Source organism: Pantherophis guttatus, chromosome 4 (assembly GCF_059756535.1).
Source record: "Pantherophis guttatus breed Tessera chromosome 4, ASM5975653v1, whole genome shotgun sequence".
Classification (NCBI taxonomy): Eukaryota; Metazoa; Chordata; class Lepidosauria; order Squamata; family Colubridae; genus Pantherophis; species Pantherophis guttatus.
Window position 1 is genome coordinate 159,330,105 of NC_142066.1, and position 17,500 is coordinate 159,347,604.

The 17,500-nt window shown below is 45.3% G+C and overlaps 1 protein-coding gene across 1 annotated transcript; it reads left to right on the top strand.

Moving 5' to 3' along the window:
- Nucleotides 1–730: 730 nt before the first annotated feature.
- Nucleotides 731–16,366, top strand: LOC132709482 (uncharacterized). Its single transcript, XM_060683253.2, has 5 exons — nucleotides 731–902; nucleotides 9,487–9,619; nucleotides 10,073–13,290; nucleotides 13,918–13,972; nucleotides 14,101–16,366. Exons 2-5 carry the CDS (start codon nucleotides 9,523–9,525, stop codon nucleotides 14,724–14,726), a joined length of 3,996 nt encoding a protein of 1,331 aa, XP_060539236.2. The 5' UTR covers nucleotides 731–902; nucleotides 9,487–9,522; the 3' UTR covers nucleotides 14,727–16,366.
- The last annotated feature ends 1,134 nt before the right edge of the window (nucleotides 16,367–17,500 follow it).

A 17,500-nucleotide genomic window follows, 5' to 3' on the forward strand; every position in this document is an offset into this window, starting at 1 on the left:
TATATCGAATAGGGTGTGATCGACCTGGCATTTCATCCGCCATAAAGACAAAAGTGAAAACAGGTAACGTATATACTACTTGAACATTGCTAGTATTGTACAAATGTTTTTGACCATCATCTTCATCCTAATAGGACGATGCATATATAGGATCTCGTTCCAGGTCTGCCTGGCCTAATTGTTTTGTGTTCCAACTCCACCCCCGTGCTTCTATCCATTGAGAGAATCTGTTCCATATGTCATAATATTCGGTGTTAGGATACAGGAGAGACACTCCTGATTTCTGACAGCATCATCGAAGTCTGCAAATCCTGAAGAGTCCGAGGTCCACCTCTGGATCCCTCCTCTTAGGCCAACCCTAACCCTAACCATGGGGTGGGGAGTGGGGGAGGGTCTCTAACCTTAACAATGGAAGATAGAGGGGGGTGCAGTGGGAGGAAGAACTGCCTCCTTCCAGAAGACCCCAACTCTTCTCTCTCTTGGAAAGCGGGTGCTAATTTCAGGAACACACGTTCTGGGGGGGAAATCAGCCAAATTCCCTGTGAGTAGAAGCTGCTCCAAAAGTGCCAACTTTAAGACTTCTGGACTTCAACTCCTAGGATTCCTCAGGAAGCACAGCAGGCTCTGGACTTCTGGGAGTTGAAGTCCACAAATTTTAAAAGTTGTCTAGTTGGGGAACATCTGCACAGAGGAGTGAAGGACCAAGAGAGGTCTTTGCTGCCCTCTGCTGGATGGTTGTGGAACTCATTTCTCAAACACGTTTTCCTGTTGTTTTTTTCCTTGCTCCTTCCACTTTCGTTTTCTGAGCGCCCTGAAGACGAAGCAGAAGACTTTCCTTAGAAGAGATCCAGCAGAGAAGCAGATCCTCCTGCCGGTGGGGATTCCTGATTCCCTCCAACCAGGTGAGACCCCGCCCCCAACTGGCATTGGGTGGGGCATGGGAGGGAGGCGGGGCGAGCGCAGGGCTCCTCCTGGGCATCGGTGGAGGGCAAGTCAAGAAGAAGCGAGTCCTGGTCTCGGGCAGAGGCTGATGGGTGGGGGGGACGGCGGAGACCCATCTCGGGAAAGGCGATCCTCCGAGGGGGATGACGGGAGCAGCGGAGACCCTCGGAGTCCCCTCTTCCTTCTTAGGCAAGGCAGCCGGAGGAGGGAGGGAAAAGCAGGCAACGGAGCCACAAGCCTGGCACAGAAGCAGCACCTGTGTTGTTGGGGGGGGGTTCCAGGTAATTTGGGGAGGGGGGATTGCTCCTTTTCTGAAGGCTGCTGAGTTCTCTCCGGGCAGCCAAAGAAAGAAAGAGCCGCCATTGAGTGCAGGGAGGGTCATCACTGAGATGCCAAATTCTGGCTCGCCTGGGGTGCGGGTGGGGATCAGGCTTTCTCTTCTAGTCCAATCTCCTGCTCGTCCATTTCCAACAACTGCCTGTCCAACCTCTTTTTCAAAAGCCTCCAGGGTTGGAGCACCCACAACTTCCAGTGGCCGCCTGTTCCACTGGTGAACTGTCCTCCCTGTTAGGAAGTTTCCCCTTCATTCCAGGCTGCTTCTCTCCTTGATGAGTTTCCATCCCTTGTTTCTTCTCCTGCCTTCTCCTGCTTTGGAAAATAGGTGGACCCCCCCCCTTCTTCTTTGGGGCAGCCCCTCAAATACTGGAAGACTGTTATCATGTCTCCCCAATCCTTTTTTTTTAAAGTCATAAACATTTTGAACACAGTTTACAGAAAAAAAGAACAAAAAGAAACAGATATATACTATATACTAATAACAATAGTAATGGTGCAACAGAATAATTGTAACTAAATTTCTCTCGATATTAGCTTTTTTGTAATCCTATGGGTTATATTGGCATCTTTATCCTTCTAAACTGTAACTCCAGGGAGATTCTTCGGTTGACCCAAGGGCTGTGACCCGAATCCAGGAGCTTCTCCTCTGCCTAAAAATGCCTGTCCAGAGGGATCCCACCTTTGATGGAGGAGTTGCCAATGTTGGCCTCCAGGAGGCTTCAGCACTGCCGCCAGCCGTGCCCTGAGACTGCTGCTCCTGCCCCACTGCTCTGGGCAGAGACCCTTCCTCAGCCGCCCCAGAAATCGGACCAGCATCAGTGGGTGGGATGTGGCGTGTGCCCACATCCTGCATCCAGTGGTGGGATTTGAACAGTTTAACAACTGGTTCTCTGCCCTAATGACCAGCTGGGTAGGCGTGGCTGGGTGGCCATGTGACTGGGTGGCCGTGGCCAACTCGAGGTCACTCACGTTGATGGGCGCTTCCCCTCGCCTGGCCTCTGGTGAGCGTGGGGAAGCTGCAACGGTCGTAAGTGTGAAAAACGGTCACAAGTCACTTTTTTCAGTGCCACTGTAACTTTGAATGGTCACTAAATGAACTGTTGTAAGTCAAGGATTACCTGTAGAAAAATACAAGAAGCTTCTTTGCTTGAAAAAAGCTGCCCTAAATACCAATCCTTAGACTAGGAATTCCTGCAACCCGGAGTTACACATCAGGCAAGGGGCCAGGGGACCTTCAGGAATTAAAGTAGTTGCAATAAAATGATAAATACCAGCAGCCAAATCTTGCTCATAAAGTGAAACCCTTTAGCAGAGAGGTCATTTAAGCTCTCCAGAAAGTGGGTGGGCAGATTTGGGCTACAAAATGCCGAGCTATAGAAACAAATTAACAAATCATATAGGGAACCCAGGTTCACGTCTCTGCCCTCCCAACTTTGCCAAGCACGGCTGGTCTAACCTCATAAGATATCCCAAGGAAATCATCCGGATTTAAGGAAAGATCACAGGCCCCCCAGAAAGGCACTAAAAAAAAAATCAGTGCCAATCTTGCATCCTGCCTCTTGGAAGTGCACCCCAAAAGGACAGTGCCAGGAACCACTAAAGCAGTGAAGGAAAAACCCCTCCCCAGATAGAAAAAGAAACCATGAGGCAGGAAAAAATTCAAACACAATACCAATAATTAAATCACAACAGTTTTAATCCTTTTAAAACTAAAACACAAGCCTTGTCTGGCTCATTGCCAGGACTCACACCCCAGGCAAGCTCAAGAGTAAATACTTGAGATAAGCCTAATTACAAAGAAACCGATTAGCCGAATAGGGAAAGCTGAATAGGGAAAATTATCCCATCAATAAACTCAGGATTAAAGGTCACCAAGCACAGAATTAAACTTCACCAAAACCCAGTTTTAGATCAAAACTCAGAAAGGGTATGTAAACTCACGTTTGAAAGTCAATCTTTCTAGCTATCCAAGAAGCCTTGCTGAACGTCACTCACCTTGGCTCCTTGTCATTAAAAGCTTCTTTCCAGTCTGTATTGTATCTGTCGGTTTCTCAGCTCATCTGCCAGGAAAGCATACTCTTTCTTGGATTTCAACATTTTAGGTGGTATTTCTTTAAATACTGCAACTTCTTGTCCTGCCACTTGCAATTTGTTTTTATAGGCGGCTTGTAAGATCTCATTTCTAATCCTTCTGGTGACAAAGTAGATTACATCTCTTGGTAGTTTCCTTTGTCTGCCTACCCATGAATTAACACGATAGATCCGATCAATTTGCCATTCAAGTTCTCCTCTGGGCTCTCCTGTAAACTGTGCCAGAGCTTCTTCAAAAATCTCTTTCAAATTTTCCTTAGGATTTTCTTTCAAGCCTCTTATTCTCACAGCAAATTCCATCATTTTGTATTGTGTCAGCAACACTTCAGCTTCTGTTTTATCAATCTTTGTTTGTGTTTCTTCAACTTTGCCATCTAAGATCTCATTGGCTTGAACAACCTCATCAATTCTATCTTCTACATGATTAACATGCTTTGCCAGTCCCTGGAGTGCAAGAACTATATCTTCCCTTATATGTTTATTTCTTGTCTTAATTATGTCCTTCATTTCTTCCATTTGTTCTGAGACTCCTTTAAATGCAAATGCAATGTCCTCTTTAAAGCCTTCTTTAATTTCTTTCACGGCTTCTTGAAACATCTCAAGTGTTAATATTTGTGCTTGTGGTTGTGGTTGTGGTTGTAATTGAGCTTGTGTATCTGCTAGAGGCAATAAAGTTTGCAACCTGCTAGTCTGAGCAGGGGAGCTTCCCGCACTCCCTGCTTTAGGCAGCACCAATTTTGTCTGCTTTGAAGCCATTTTAAAGTCACACAGTCTCAGAATCAATTCTTAAAGTTCTTATAACCAGTGAAGAAAAATCAGAAAATCTTTAAATTTTGATTCCCAAAGTCTAAAATACAATGTTAAATCCAAAAAGTTTTAAGCAGAGTTGTTAGCTGTAAGGCGTTAATGAGTTAACAAGTCTATAGGAACTTTCTTCTTAACTTTCACTTTCGTCTCTTTGTCTTAACGAGCCAGCACCATCTTCCCCTCCCTTTCCGCTTCAGCTCCGCTCTTAAAGGCTCGAAAAGAAGCGATGTTCCAAGGAATTAAAGTATAAATACTTGCAATTATGTAGTCTCCTGTCTTTGTTCAGCCTGCTTCAGTTATCAATTTGTATCAATTAGTAGCAGGGGCGGACGTGGCGTTTTCCTCTGCCTTCTGGCAGAGTCGTCCCGGCTTTGGAGCTTTCCCAGGCTCTTGGGGAGCTCTCACCTTTCGAGCCCCAGAATTAATTCTAGGGCTCTTAGGGAGCTCTACCCTGCGCCTGGCTGCTCGCTTCCCCCTCTTCTCCTGGGGGGGAAGGTTCTTCGCCGCTAGACAGCTGGTTTTTTGCTGTTCTAGCGGCTAACAAAGTCGCGGGGCTAGCGCTCCACTGGGGAGCATCCACAACGTCCTACGGAGCTGCCGGAAGCCCTTGAGGAAGCCACTGAGGAATGCTTTATTGCGTGTCTGGAAGAAATATCAATACAAGTTAAATGAAAAGATACCTATATGGACAGTACCCAGGCACACAATAGAAAACACGAGTATAGAAAGTAGACAGGATGTATTCACATATATAGATATTCTTAACACCGAAAGAGGTATATTAAAACTAAAACCTGTGAATGTGTTGAAAGAGGAGAAAATAATTCAAACTTGGTTTCAGTATGTACAATTACAAGCCCGATGGAGAAAAGACCAGAAAATTGGTGTTATACAAAGTGATGAAAATTTAATAAAACAAATTAGAGACCAAAGTCTAATGCATATAAAAAGATTGTATAATGTTCTGATAGAGATAGACTCGGAAACAGAGCTAGTTAAGGATTGTATGATAAAATGGGCGCAGAACTTTGAACAACCAATAATGATGGAAACTTGGGAAAAAATATGGGTAACAAATGTGAAATTTACTCAAGCGCAAAATTTAAGGGAGAATTTTTATAAAATGTTTTATAGATGGCATCTAGATCCAAAAAAGTTATCTCGTATGTATCCGAATGTACAACCAAAATGTTGGAGATGTAATTGTGAGGAAGCTACTTATTTTCATATTTGGTGGACATGTAAAAAGGTTAAAGCGTTTTGGATAAAAATTTGGTGGATTTTACAAAATATTCTCAAAAAGAGGTTGAAATTTACACCACAGCTGTTTCTGCTGGGTATAGTTACGGATTGTACGGTTATAGAGACTAAATTGATTCTGAATTTAATAACTGCAGCAAGACTGTTGGTGGCACAATATTGGAAAAAGCAAGATTTACCTACAATCCAAGAATGGACTTTGAAAGTTATAAACCTAGCGGAAATGGCAAAAATTTTGGCGTATTTGAAGGAACATTCAAATGAAAGATACCTAAGGGATTGGAGAAGATGGATAGATTATATCCAAAATAAATACCGGAATAAGAAATTACAGATAGGTTATGAATGACTATATAGATATTTGGTGTGTTTTTAAATAACTAAGTTAGTAGGGAAATTAGGGAATTGAAGGAACAAGAGACGTGGAATGTTATAATTATCTAGATTAGAATTAATTATGATTGTTGAAGGTTATACCCTGTAATTTGTTCTGGGAAGAGGAGGGGGGAGGTGGGTGGTTGGGAAGGGAAGGGGGTGCAGGAGGTGGGGAAGGGGAGGAAATATGTAAACTTTTTGTAAAACTTTTCAATAAAGAAAAAAAAAAGCTTCTTTCCGGCAGCTCTGCTTCATTATTCAATTATTTCTTCAAAGTGCTGATCATTGCATCCCGGCTGAAAGAACTCCAACAGGGTAGTATTTCCTCCCAACAGCAGTGTAAAAAAGCTTAAAACAACCCTTCCCCTTCAAGAAAGTCAAGTGCCAGCAAAGTACCAGCAAATAAAAAAAAAATTAGCTCCTCAGGGACAGTAAGTCTAGGCATACTGCCAAGAATGTCAGGTTAGGCATACTGACAGCATGTAAGGTTAGGAAAAAATCCTCACAAGCCTGCACTGCCAAGTCTTTTTGTTTCAAATGTTAGATCTCTCCCTAATAAGATTGAGGAGCTGGAACTTACTATCTCTCTGCAGAAAAACATTCGGGACTGCTGTGTCATGGTCTTTACAGAGACGTGGCTTGACCCTACCATTCCAGGAGAGGCTATTGAATTACCAGGACACTCAGTTTATCGAGCGGATAGAACCATGGTCTCTGGGAAGAGCAGAGGAGGGGGACTATGTGTTTACATAAATAACAACTGGAGCACAAATGTTAAAATAATGGACACTCACTGTTCTCCTGATTTGGAATACTTGGCAGTGAAATGCCGCCCCTTTTATCTGCCTCATGAGTTTAACATCAGGATAACAACTGCAGTATATATACCTCCTGATGCTAACACGACCGCAGCCATGAGTCCCCTGCTAACTGCTATTAGCAAACAGCAACAGGCCTACCCGGATGGAGTGCTGGTGGTTGCAGGTGATTTCAATCAAGCCAACTTAAAGACTGTCCTCCCTAAGTTCTATCAGTATGTAGACTGTCCCACTAGAGGGAAAAATACCTTGGATCAGGTATATAGTTACATCATGCACGGATACAGGTCTATGCCTTTACCCCACCTGGGACAGTCAGATCATATATCTGTGTTCTTGATCCCATCATATAGACCTCTTATCAACAGAATTAGACCATCGATTAGAGAAAGACAAGTGTGGCCAGCGGGTGCATCGGAGCAACTTCAAGATTGCTTTGGGAGCACTGATTGGGCACCGTTTGAGGAGGACAATATTGACACTTACACTTCAACAGTACTGTTTTACATTAAAAGCTGCATTGATGTTGTCACTACCACCAGACAAGTACGGGTGTTCTCTAACAACAAGCCCTGGATAAATAGAAAAGTGTGTCTTTTATTAAGAGCAAGAAATGCTGCTTTCCGTTCTGGAACAGTATAGTGAGGCAAGAGCTAAACTGAAAAGGGGTATCAAGGACCCTAAAGCTACATACAGACGGAGGATTGAACATCTTTTTGTGAACTCAGACTCTGGTCGGGTATGGCAAGGTCTGCGACAAATCACAGGACAAAGCAATAGAAATAGTTTGCCTGGGAGTAGTGACTCTTTGGCTGAGCAGCTAAATCAACTCTTCAGCCGTTTTGAGGTGGACACAGGAACTACCATCATTCCAGCATTTACCACTGATGGTGCACCATTAACATCTACCATCGATAGGCAGAGAACTTCTACTGCAGATCTCTGCTGTGAGACTCACTTTCCAGAATGTTAATATCCGGAAGGCAGCTGGGCCTGATGGAATTCTGGGACGAGTTGTCAGGGACTGCGCTGCAGAGCTAGCTGGAGTGTTCACGGATATTTTCAATCTATCCCTGTCGCAGTGCTCTATCCCTACCTGCCTGAAGACATCTATTATAGTGCCAGTCCCTAAGCAGACAGTAGTGGTATCCCTTAATGATTATAGACCAGTAGCTTTAACATCTGTTGTCATGAAATGTTTTGAGAGGCTGGTGTTGAACTATATTAAGGCTAGTCTTCCATCTACTTTGGACCCATACCAATTTGCATATAGGGGTAATAGATCAACTGACGATGCTATGTCTCTTGTTGTCCATACTATATTGAATCACTTGGAACAACAGGGGGCATATGCAAGGCTGTTATTTGTGGATTATAGCTCTGCCTTTAACAACATTTTACCCAACGGGTTGTTTTTTTAAATGTCCAATTTGGGTATAAATCAGAGGATTTGTTTGTGGATAAGGGATTTTCTGACAGGTAGGCCCCAGTCAGTAGGGATGGGATCTCACTATTCCTCTACTCTGATACTAAGCACAGGAGCTCCCCAGGGTTGTGTGCTAAGCTCTTTCCTTTATTCCTTGTACACGCATGCCTGCACCCCATTGTATAACACCAACACAATTATTAAATTGGCAGATGACACAACAGTGGTGGGGCTCATTAATAAGAACAATGAGTCTGCTTACAGGAAGGAAGTACAAGGGCTGACATTGTGGTGTAATGAAAATAATCTCACACTTAACACCACAAAAACTAAAGAACTTATAATTGACTTCAGGAGGAAGAGAGATGTACATCTACCACTGTACATAAATGGTGAGGAGGTGGAGAGGGTGGGTAGTTTTAAATTTCTGGGCACTTATATCTCGGAGGACCTCTCATGGACTATGAATGCTAACATGCTTGTGAAGAAGGCACAGAAGAGGCTGTCCTTCCTGAGAATGCTCAGGAAGATAAATCTATCTCAGCATCTGATTCTGTCCTACTATCGCAGCACCATTGAGAGCGTCCTGACATACGGCATTCTTGCATGGTATGGGAGCAGCTCTGTAGCGGACAAAAAAGCTCTACACAGAATCATTAAAACTGCCCAGAATATCATCGGACTCCAGCTACCAGCCCTGGACGACATCTTCGAATCTCGCTGTTTGAGAAAGTTGCATAACATTCTCAGAGACTCTTCCCATCCTGCTTACCATCTTTTTGGACTCTTGCCTTCTGGCAGAAGATACAGAACAATTAAAACTCGGACCACACATTTTCTGAATAGTTTTTATCCCAGAGCTATAATTGCACTCAACCATGAAGTAAAGGGCTACCATCAGTGAGCTGTTGGACAGTATTGCTTGGTCTGTTGTGTGGATGTTTGGGTAGTTTAGGGGTGGGGAATTTGTGTTGGGTGGGAGTGTGTTTGGGGATTGTTATGTGTGTGGGATCTGGTCTTTGGGTGTCAAGTAAATTTTGTTGTATCTGTATACTGTGTATACACATACAATGACAATAAAGATGATGATGATGATGATGATGATGATGATGATTATTATTATTATTACTATTATTAAATAAGGGTTAATGGAGCGGCAGTTTCTGTAAGCAGGGCAATAAAGATTAGGCTAGGAACAACACCACAATGTTTCCTTCCTGCCTTCTTTACAGGATTAGCCCTGTAAAATGGGGGGGGGGAAACAAACACATGGAGATTTCTTCCAACAACCAGTTTTCCAAACTGCTTAGAAAGTTAACAACAGGTTCTAGAGAATAGGTGTGAACGGGTAGAATCCCACCCCTGCCTGCATCCCCTCAGAGAGTCCTCAGTCAGTCTCGGCCTCCCCCAGACGGTTCCTCTCTCTTGCAGGGCATCAGAAGTGTCAACAACACACAAGAACCAAGCATGGCCCTGGCAGAAGACGCCATCGAGATTCCAGCCCTGGGCCGCCCCTTCCAGCTGGGGATGTTTTATGACTGTCGCAAGGATGCCCTCATCCCAGGTAGGAGCCAGAGGAGAGGCTGAGGGGTGGCAGGAAACCTGGGAGGGAGGGAGACGGGCATTGCCATCAATGTGCAGGCTTAGTCCAAGGACGCTTGAGAGCTGGCATCTTGAGCATGCAGCCTGCTAATACCTGGTAGCTGAGTAGGGTCTTCTTCCTGGGAATGTGTATCCAGCCCTTGGCTTACCAGGCAGCACCGCTGGCCCTGTGTACCAAACATGGGGAGGGTTTCCAAACCAAACTCACTGAATTGCTTTGGAAAATGACGAAACCTCTCTACTCAGTCAAAAGCCTTTGGGGGTTTTTGCAAAACAGGCAAGAGGTTGCTGGACAGAACAGATGTGGTTATCCTCTGGGAGAATGATGACCCCTCGTTCAAGCTCTGTCTCAGCTGCAATTCTTTTGGAGGTCAGGTTTCACATTTATCTTCATGTCGTCTTGTGTTCCATGCAGGGTTCACCCTTTGGGATCACAGCTCTCTTCAGAAGGAACTAACAACCAAGCCTCAGCCCAAGACAGCAACTGTAATCATTGCATCTGACAGCATTGATGACAAGACCTCTGCCCTGGACATCTCAGGATCCCTCAAGGCCAGTTTCCTTGGAGGGCTGATTGATATGAGAGGGTCAGCAGAGTATCTCCATGACACCAAGAAGTCCAAGAAACAGGCCAGAATCACCGTTCAGTACAAAACCACCACCAGGTATGAACAGTTGACAATGAGCCACCTAGGAATCCAGAATGTCTCTCATCCAACCATCTTTGAGCAGGGCACAGCCACCCATGTGGTCACCGCCATCCTCTATGGAGCCCAGGCCTTTTTTGTCTTTGACCGAGATGATTCTTCAATGGAGATGGTAAAAAATATGGAAGGAAATCTCCATGTTACAATTAAGAAGATGATATCCGCCACAGGAGAAGCAGAGGTCAAGCTAAATGAAGAAGAGAGAGAGAATGCTTTGATCTTCAGTTGCACATTCCATGGAGACTTTTCCTTGGACAAAAATCCAGTGACTTTCCAAGATGCCATGAAAGTTTATGAAACTCTCCCAAAAATGTTAGGGGAACATGGGGAGAAGGCTGTGCCTATGAGGGTCTGGCTCTACCCGCTGACCAAACTGGACAGCAGAGCAGCTAAGATGGTCCGTGAGATCAGCCTAACATTGATCTTTGATGCTCAAGACATCTTGGAGGAACTCAACGAAATTGAGATGCAAAGCAATGACGTAGCCAACAGTGCTGACAAATTCCCTGAAATCAAGAAAAAGATCCAGAATTTCAAGAATCTGTCAAAGCAACACAGGCAGACTTTCCAAAAACAGATGGCCAGAATGTTGCCTTCTATCCGGGGAGGAGGGCAGGAGGAAGGGACCCTGGTGGACCTCTTGATGTCCATCAGGGAGTCGCCCTTCAATAGCCAAAGGCTCTGTGAATTTCTGGACACCAAGGAAAGAGAAATTAATCATGTCAACTCTTATTTGACTATTCTAAGTGAAGAAAAAGTTATCTCATCCAAGACCAAGCTAGAAAAAATAGTTCTTGACCCACAGAATTTATATGTAGTCTCCTTTATATTCACTTCTCTACATAAAACAGAGCCGTTTCTGTTGAGCCTACAGGATTGGCTTCATGATCATTTGGTGCAAGAATCCATGAAGTCGACAAGGTCCAGTCTTGGGCAGGAGGAGGACACACCCTGGTTTGAGGACAAGGAGAGGACCCGCAATGCTCGCCGAACTGCCAAATCCATCAAAGAATTTTTGAGCGTCAATCAATCCAATGAGAAGGTCCGCTTTGTTGTGGCCTCTCTCCCAGATCTGGACACACCAGGCCCTACCACGTATCTTTATGAAGATGGAGAGCTGGTCAGCAAGAACTTTGAGTTGCCCTCAAAACCTTTCCCTTTCCTGATCAGTGAACTGAGACAAGACAGCATTCAATTGAAGTTTCAGCCAGCTGAATATGGGAGGGCTACAATCTCCAACTATCTAGTAGAGTACAAGGTTGCAGGAGAAGAAACCTGGAAGACCGTGAGGACAGAGGATGCTGGGGAGATGTTTCTGCTGAAAGATCTGCCTCCAAACACAGAGTACCAGTTCCAGTATGCTGCTTGTTGCAAGGTAGGCCATGGTAGAACCAGTGACCTGAGCCCACCCATAAAGACCCTTCCCACCAGCCCTCATGAGAAATTAAGAATGGTCACTGCAGCATCTTCTGTCATCTCTGTGGCCTGGATGAGTCCCAGCATCGTTGCCTCAGGAGTTGTGGTCAAGGAATACAAGGTGGAGTACAGAATGGTGGAGGCTGGAATTGGGAGTGTCCAGTGGACTGAAAAAAGGACTGGGAGTAAAACAGAGGTTTATTCCATTGAAGGTCTGAAGCCCCAGATGGCGTATAGAATACGGGTGTCGGCCATGTGTGATAATGGAGTTCTGAGTGTCCCCAGTGAGGAGGTTGAGGTCTCCACATCCCTGGAGGAAGAAAGTGCAGACAATATAATCCGACAGTTCCTTCAGAAAAGCTCCCTGGTGGAGGACAGCCAGCCACTACTGTTCGCCCTTTCTCTGGAGAAAGTCCCCTCAGATTCCTCCAGATCCTGTTTCATGTACCAGGTTGGAAAGGAGAACCCAGAAGTGCCCAACAAAGTGATCCTGGTGATGGGAGTAAAAGGGTGTGGGAAAACCACTCTGATCAACGGGATGATCAATTATATTGTGGGTGTCCAGTGGGAAGATAATTTCAGATTCAAACTCATTCATGAAACCACCCAGAGAAGTAAAGCTGGAAGGAGGACGTCTGAAGTGACAGCCTTTGTGGTGAACCATCAGAAGGGCTTCCGAATTCCCTATTCTCTCACAATCATTGACACTCCAGGATTTGGAGGCACAAGTGGTGCAGAGCAAGATAAGCTGGTTGAGAAGCAGCTCCTGGAGTTTTTCTCCACCCCAGGGGGCATTGACCACGTGGATGCCATCTGCTTGGTGGCCCAGGCCTTCCTTGCCCATTCAACTCACGCCCAGAAATGTGTCTTTGATTCCATGCTCTCCATGTTGGGAAAAGACGTGAAGGATAACATCCAACTCCTGATCACCTTTGCAGACAGGGGGACCCCACCTGTCCTGGAGGCCCTCAAGGTGACTGACCTGCCGTGTGCTCAGGACAAGTCGGGAATCCCTCAGCACTTCAGATTTAACAATTCAGCCCTCTTTGCTCCCCGAAAATATGGAGGAAGCCCTAATGCTGCTGCTGAAATCTTCTGGAAAATGAGCACTGAGAGCATGAAGAATTTCTTTGACTCATTAAAGTTGTTGGAAACCAAAAATTCAACCTTGACCATGGAGTTCTTGAAGAAACATCAGGAACTGGAAGCTGCTCTTAGAAGACCTCCCCCTCCTAAGGTTGAGCAAGTGCACCCAAATAGTTTCCACATCAGTATTGATCCGGTAGCCATCAGGAAGGCTTCGGTCTCCAGGTACCAGGTGGAATATCGCTTTGCAGGAGAGGAAAATTGGAAAAGTCTCAGTTCCAAAGGCTCTAAGGATCAATTCATCCTGGAAGATGTCCGCCCAAATCTTCAGTACCAATTCAGATGTGCAGCTGTGACTCCGGGAGGGCTCAGTCAGTGGAGCGAGGCAATCACTTGCATCTGTCCTACGGGGAGGCCTGCTGAGGTAACCTGAGGGGGAGGAGGAGGAGGAGGAGGAGGAGAATTAGAATAGCCTGATATTAGTTGTGGATGCTCCATCTCTGGAGATTCTGAAGAAAGGACACCAAGGGTGAAATTATATAGGGCCTCCTGCTTGAGCAGGGGGTTGGACGAGAAGACCCCCAAGTCCCCCACTCCCCACTCAGGGAGGAGAGCCATGGGGCAGGGGGGTTCGCGAGTGATGGGCGGGGGAGGGGAGGGGGTAACCTAGAGGAAGAGGATCTGGGGGGACCCTTGGAGACAATGTGGCGCTGCGATAGGAGCAGCTGAAGCCCCAGAGAACAGGGTCTCTTCGAGCACGGAGTTGGCTGTGGGGAGCTGACAGCCACTTTGGACATCAACCCCTCCCACCCCCTTTTCTGAAACCCCCAAAGTGCTGGGTCCCAAGAATTGAAGGGCTGCATAAAAAGGGGGGTTGTGGTGGGGGGGAAGGATCAGATGGGTCTGCCTCAAGGGCAGTGAGGAGGGGGTGGCTCGTTTTTTACCCCCCCCCCCCCAATTCCTCCCTGTGTCTTCCGGGGGAAGAGAGTTTGTGCAACCTCCCTGCAAGGCAGCCTCTCCTTTGGCTGACTCTGTTTCTCTTTTCACCCAGAAATCCCGGCTTTTGTGCTGTGCGACTGGTCTGGAAACGGCTGGAAGCATCCAAGGTAAAGTCTTGGTCCCTGGGGGTGGGTGGGGGGGGGTGGAGGAAGTGGGAGCAGCTGTCCTGGGTGGAGGGACAGGCTTTACACTACTGACCAATCCCCTTTTTCTCTCCTCTCCCCTTTGGTTGCAGGGCCTGAACGGAGGATCGTCCTGGTGGGCAGAAGCGGAAGTGGGATAAGTGCCACGGGAAACACAATCCTGGGAAGAAAAGTTTTTAAGTCTGAGTGGTCATTTCAGTCAGAAACAGAAGTATGCCAAAAGGAGGAGGCGCAGCTGAAGGGCAGGACAGTTGTGGTTGTTGATACGCCTGGCTTTCCCTCTTCCCATCGGCCAGACAAGGCTATTGCTGAAGAAGTGAGCAAGTGCATGAAGTTTTGCTCCCCGGGTCCCCACGTCATTCTGCACGTGATGCGTCCTTTTCATTCCTTCCAGTGGGAGACGAACGTGGTTCAGCAGATCAAAGAGGTTTTTGGCCTTAAAGCCAAGGATTACACGATCCTCTTGCACACCCACAAAGATTGCTTGGAAGGTAAATCTCTACAAAGATGTATGAATTCCAAAGATGAAAATATGAAGAAATACATTGCTGAATGTGGGAACCGGATGTTGGCTTTCAACAATGAGGCCACAGGAGCTGAACGAGAGGCCCAGGTGGCCGAACTGATGACCATGATTGATGACCTAGTGTACAAGAACACCTGTGGTCCTTATTACACAGAAGACATGATGAACATCAACAAAAGACCCAACTTCTGATTGTTTCCCTTTCCATCAGAGACCAGGAAGTCTCTCTAATTGAGCCTCTCCTCCCAAAGGCTCCTTCAAGCTTCCAAAGGAGATTTTGCTGTTGCAACTATTTCAGCTTCTCCGCTTCCAACCAATTATGGGGGGAGGGAAGAGGGAGAAAGAACTTACCGTATTTTTCAGAGTATAAACATTGTATAAACATTCAGGGAAACATTGTAACGTATAAAGATATTTTAAATGAGAAAGGGGAACTTGAAACTAAACAGGAATTGCCAAATCAAGGGGTGAACCTCGCACGGTGGCCACACTTGCAAATACAGTCAAGATGCGAAAAAGATGTAGAGAAATACGGTTTCTATAAAGAGCCAACAATACTTGATCAGATACTATTAGGTGTGGATGAAAAGTTAAGAAAGAAAATATATAGCTATTTATTAACATGAACAAGTGAAAGAAATAATGATCACGTGGGCAAAAACTTTTCGGTTTACTTTAAAATTATATCAATGGCAAAAACTTTGGGATAGAAAGTATAAATTGACAATGGCAACTATGTAGAAGGAAAACCTGTATAAAATGTTCTATAGGTGACATTTCCCACCGGCAAGGCTAGCAAAGATGTTTAAAAATACGTCCACCAAATGTTGGAAATGCAACCAGATACCCCGTTCGTATTTCCAGATGTGGTGAACCTGCCCAAAGTCAAAAAGAAAAAAATTGGACGAAAATACATTCAGGGCTAGAAAAAATTAAAAAGCAACATATAGACTTCAAGTCAGAAATATTCTTGTTAGGCATTTTGCCAGAAAAATATAATAAAGGGAATATATATCTGATGCTGCATGTTTTGACGGCAGCGAGAATTGTGTTTGCCCAACATTGGAAAAATGAGGAAACTCCTTCAGATGATAATATAATGAAGAAAATATTAAGATTGTGCAGAAATGGATAGATTAACATTAAAGATAAAGGATAAAGAAGATACAGAATATTTTTTAACTTGGGATTTGTTTTATCAATGGTTAGATAATAAAAGTAGAAATTAGAAGTTGGAAGAATACTATTATATACAGGCAAACAGTATTATTATTACTATTATTATGTATATGTAAAATGACCCAGAGAATACACTGTTTATTAAATACCTACATATGTTAAAGAAAATGAATGAATGAATGAATGAAGATGCCAGCCGTGAGAACCAAGGACACTTCAGCAGGTGTTTAACAGACTGTCTCAGATCAATAACGGGAGACTCCATTGGACAATGGGAGCTGGTCCAATAGGGGGAGGGAGAACCCGAACTTCAACTTTGTGGCTCTGGGTGGGAATTAGCTAGATCTGGTTTTGCCCTCAACTTTTGCATTAAGAGATTGAATCATCTCGACCGTGCTTGCTTTGATTGGTCAGTCAGAACGTTGAGCCCTTCTGTTCTGTGTTCCAATTCAGCCCTCACCACGTGACCTCTGAAGAACCCAAGTCTGAGATTGGTGGCCGACTCTCCCTGAGCCAATTCCCCAACTCAACTGGGCCACGCAAGAGAGCAAAGGCCCCATACGTGCATGCATAGGATCTAGGCACCATGTGAAACTACCCCCCTCTTTTTCACCCTGAGATTGTCTTAGTAAATTTCCTCCGTTCTTACAAAAGAGGCTGTCTTTTTTGGGAGTGGGGGTTTGGGGAAACTGGGAGATTGGTTCAACTCAGCATAATTGATTCCACACAATGATGCACTCACAAGGCAGAAGAGAAGAGGGAGACTGCCCTGACTCCCTGGAGGAGGGGGACATGGAATGAGGAGAATATACTCGAGGGGTGAGTCAGAATGCAGGGTCTCCCCGAAAGCTTTTCACTTTGGGTCCTTCTGGGTGGAAATCAGGCTCCTGCTGGGTCCTTCCCATCTCTTTAGTGTCCCTCAGCTCCACTCCAGGTGTTTCTTCTCAGCCTTCCTGTTATAGCGCGGGAATAACGAGAGGCACAAGCAAGCAAGTGACAACAGCTCTTTAATTCAGGGTGAGACTTCAGCAAAGAACACAGGCAACAGCCCTTCTTATATATAGTTCTGAAATAACTGTTAACCAATCACAAGTATTCGTGCATTTGAATTTCCCACACAAAATAGATACATACATAACACCCCTCCATTTCCAGAGGGAACTTATTCTGTCTATTTACATATTTACATACAAAATCACGCAGGTGACCTGGGTGTGACTTCACTCTGGTTGACCTGTGCAGTTCAGTTGTTGGTGAGGCGTCGAGCCAGTCAGAGGGACCTCCCGTCTCTCCTGGGCCTGCCAATGGAACCTCCTGGATTTCTCCAGAGGCGTGGCCATCCCCAGCTGGGAGTGTCGATTTGTTGGGGCGGCGCTGGAACTCAGGCTTACCCGAAAAGTAATCCGGTTTACTCGGGCTTGAGATAGCTCTTTCAGGGAAACTTTGGAAATTAGGGTTAACAATATCGGGACTTTTACAGGCTTCACAATTCAAACATTTACGCAATTGATCTATGTGCCTTCTCCAAATTTTTCCTTGCCCTACATCCACTGTGTATGATTTCGGCCCAGTGATTCCAACAATAATTCCCCCTATCCACAGCGGACCACTAGTATAATTCCTTGCAAATACCGGGGTCCCGATCTGGAATTGTCTTAATCCTTCCTCTTCCCCCTTAAAATTATCTGTGGAATAGTTCGATGTAAGCGATCAAGAGTGCACCTAAGTTTCCGACCCATTAAAAGTTCTGCTGGGCTGCGCCCTATGGCAGTGCACGGGGTTGCATG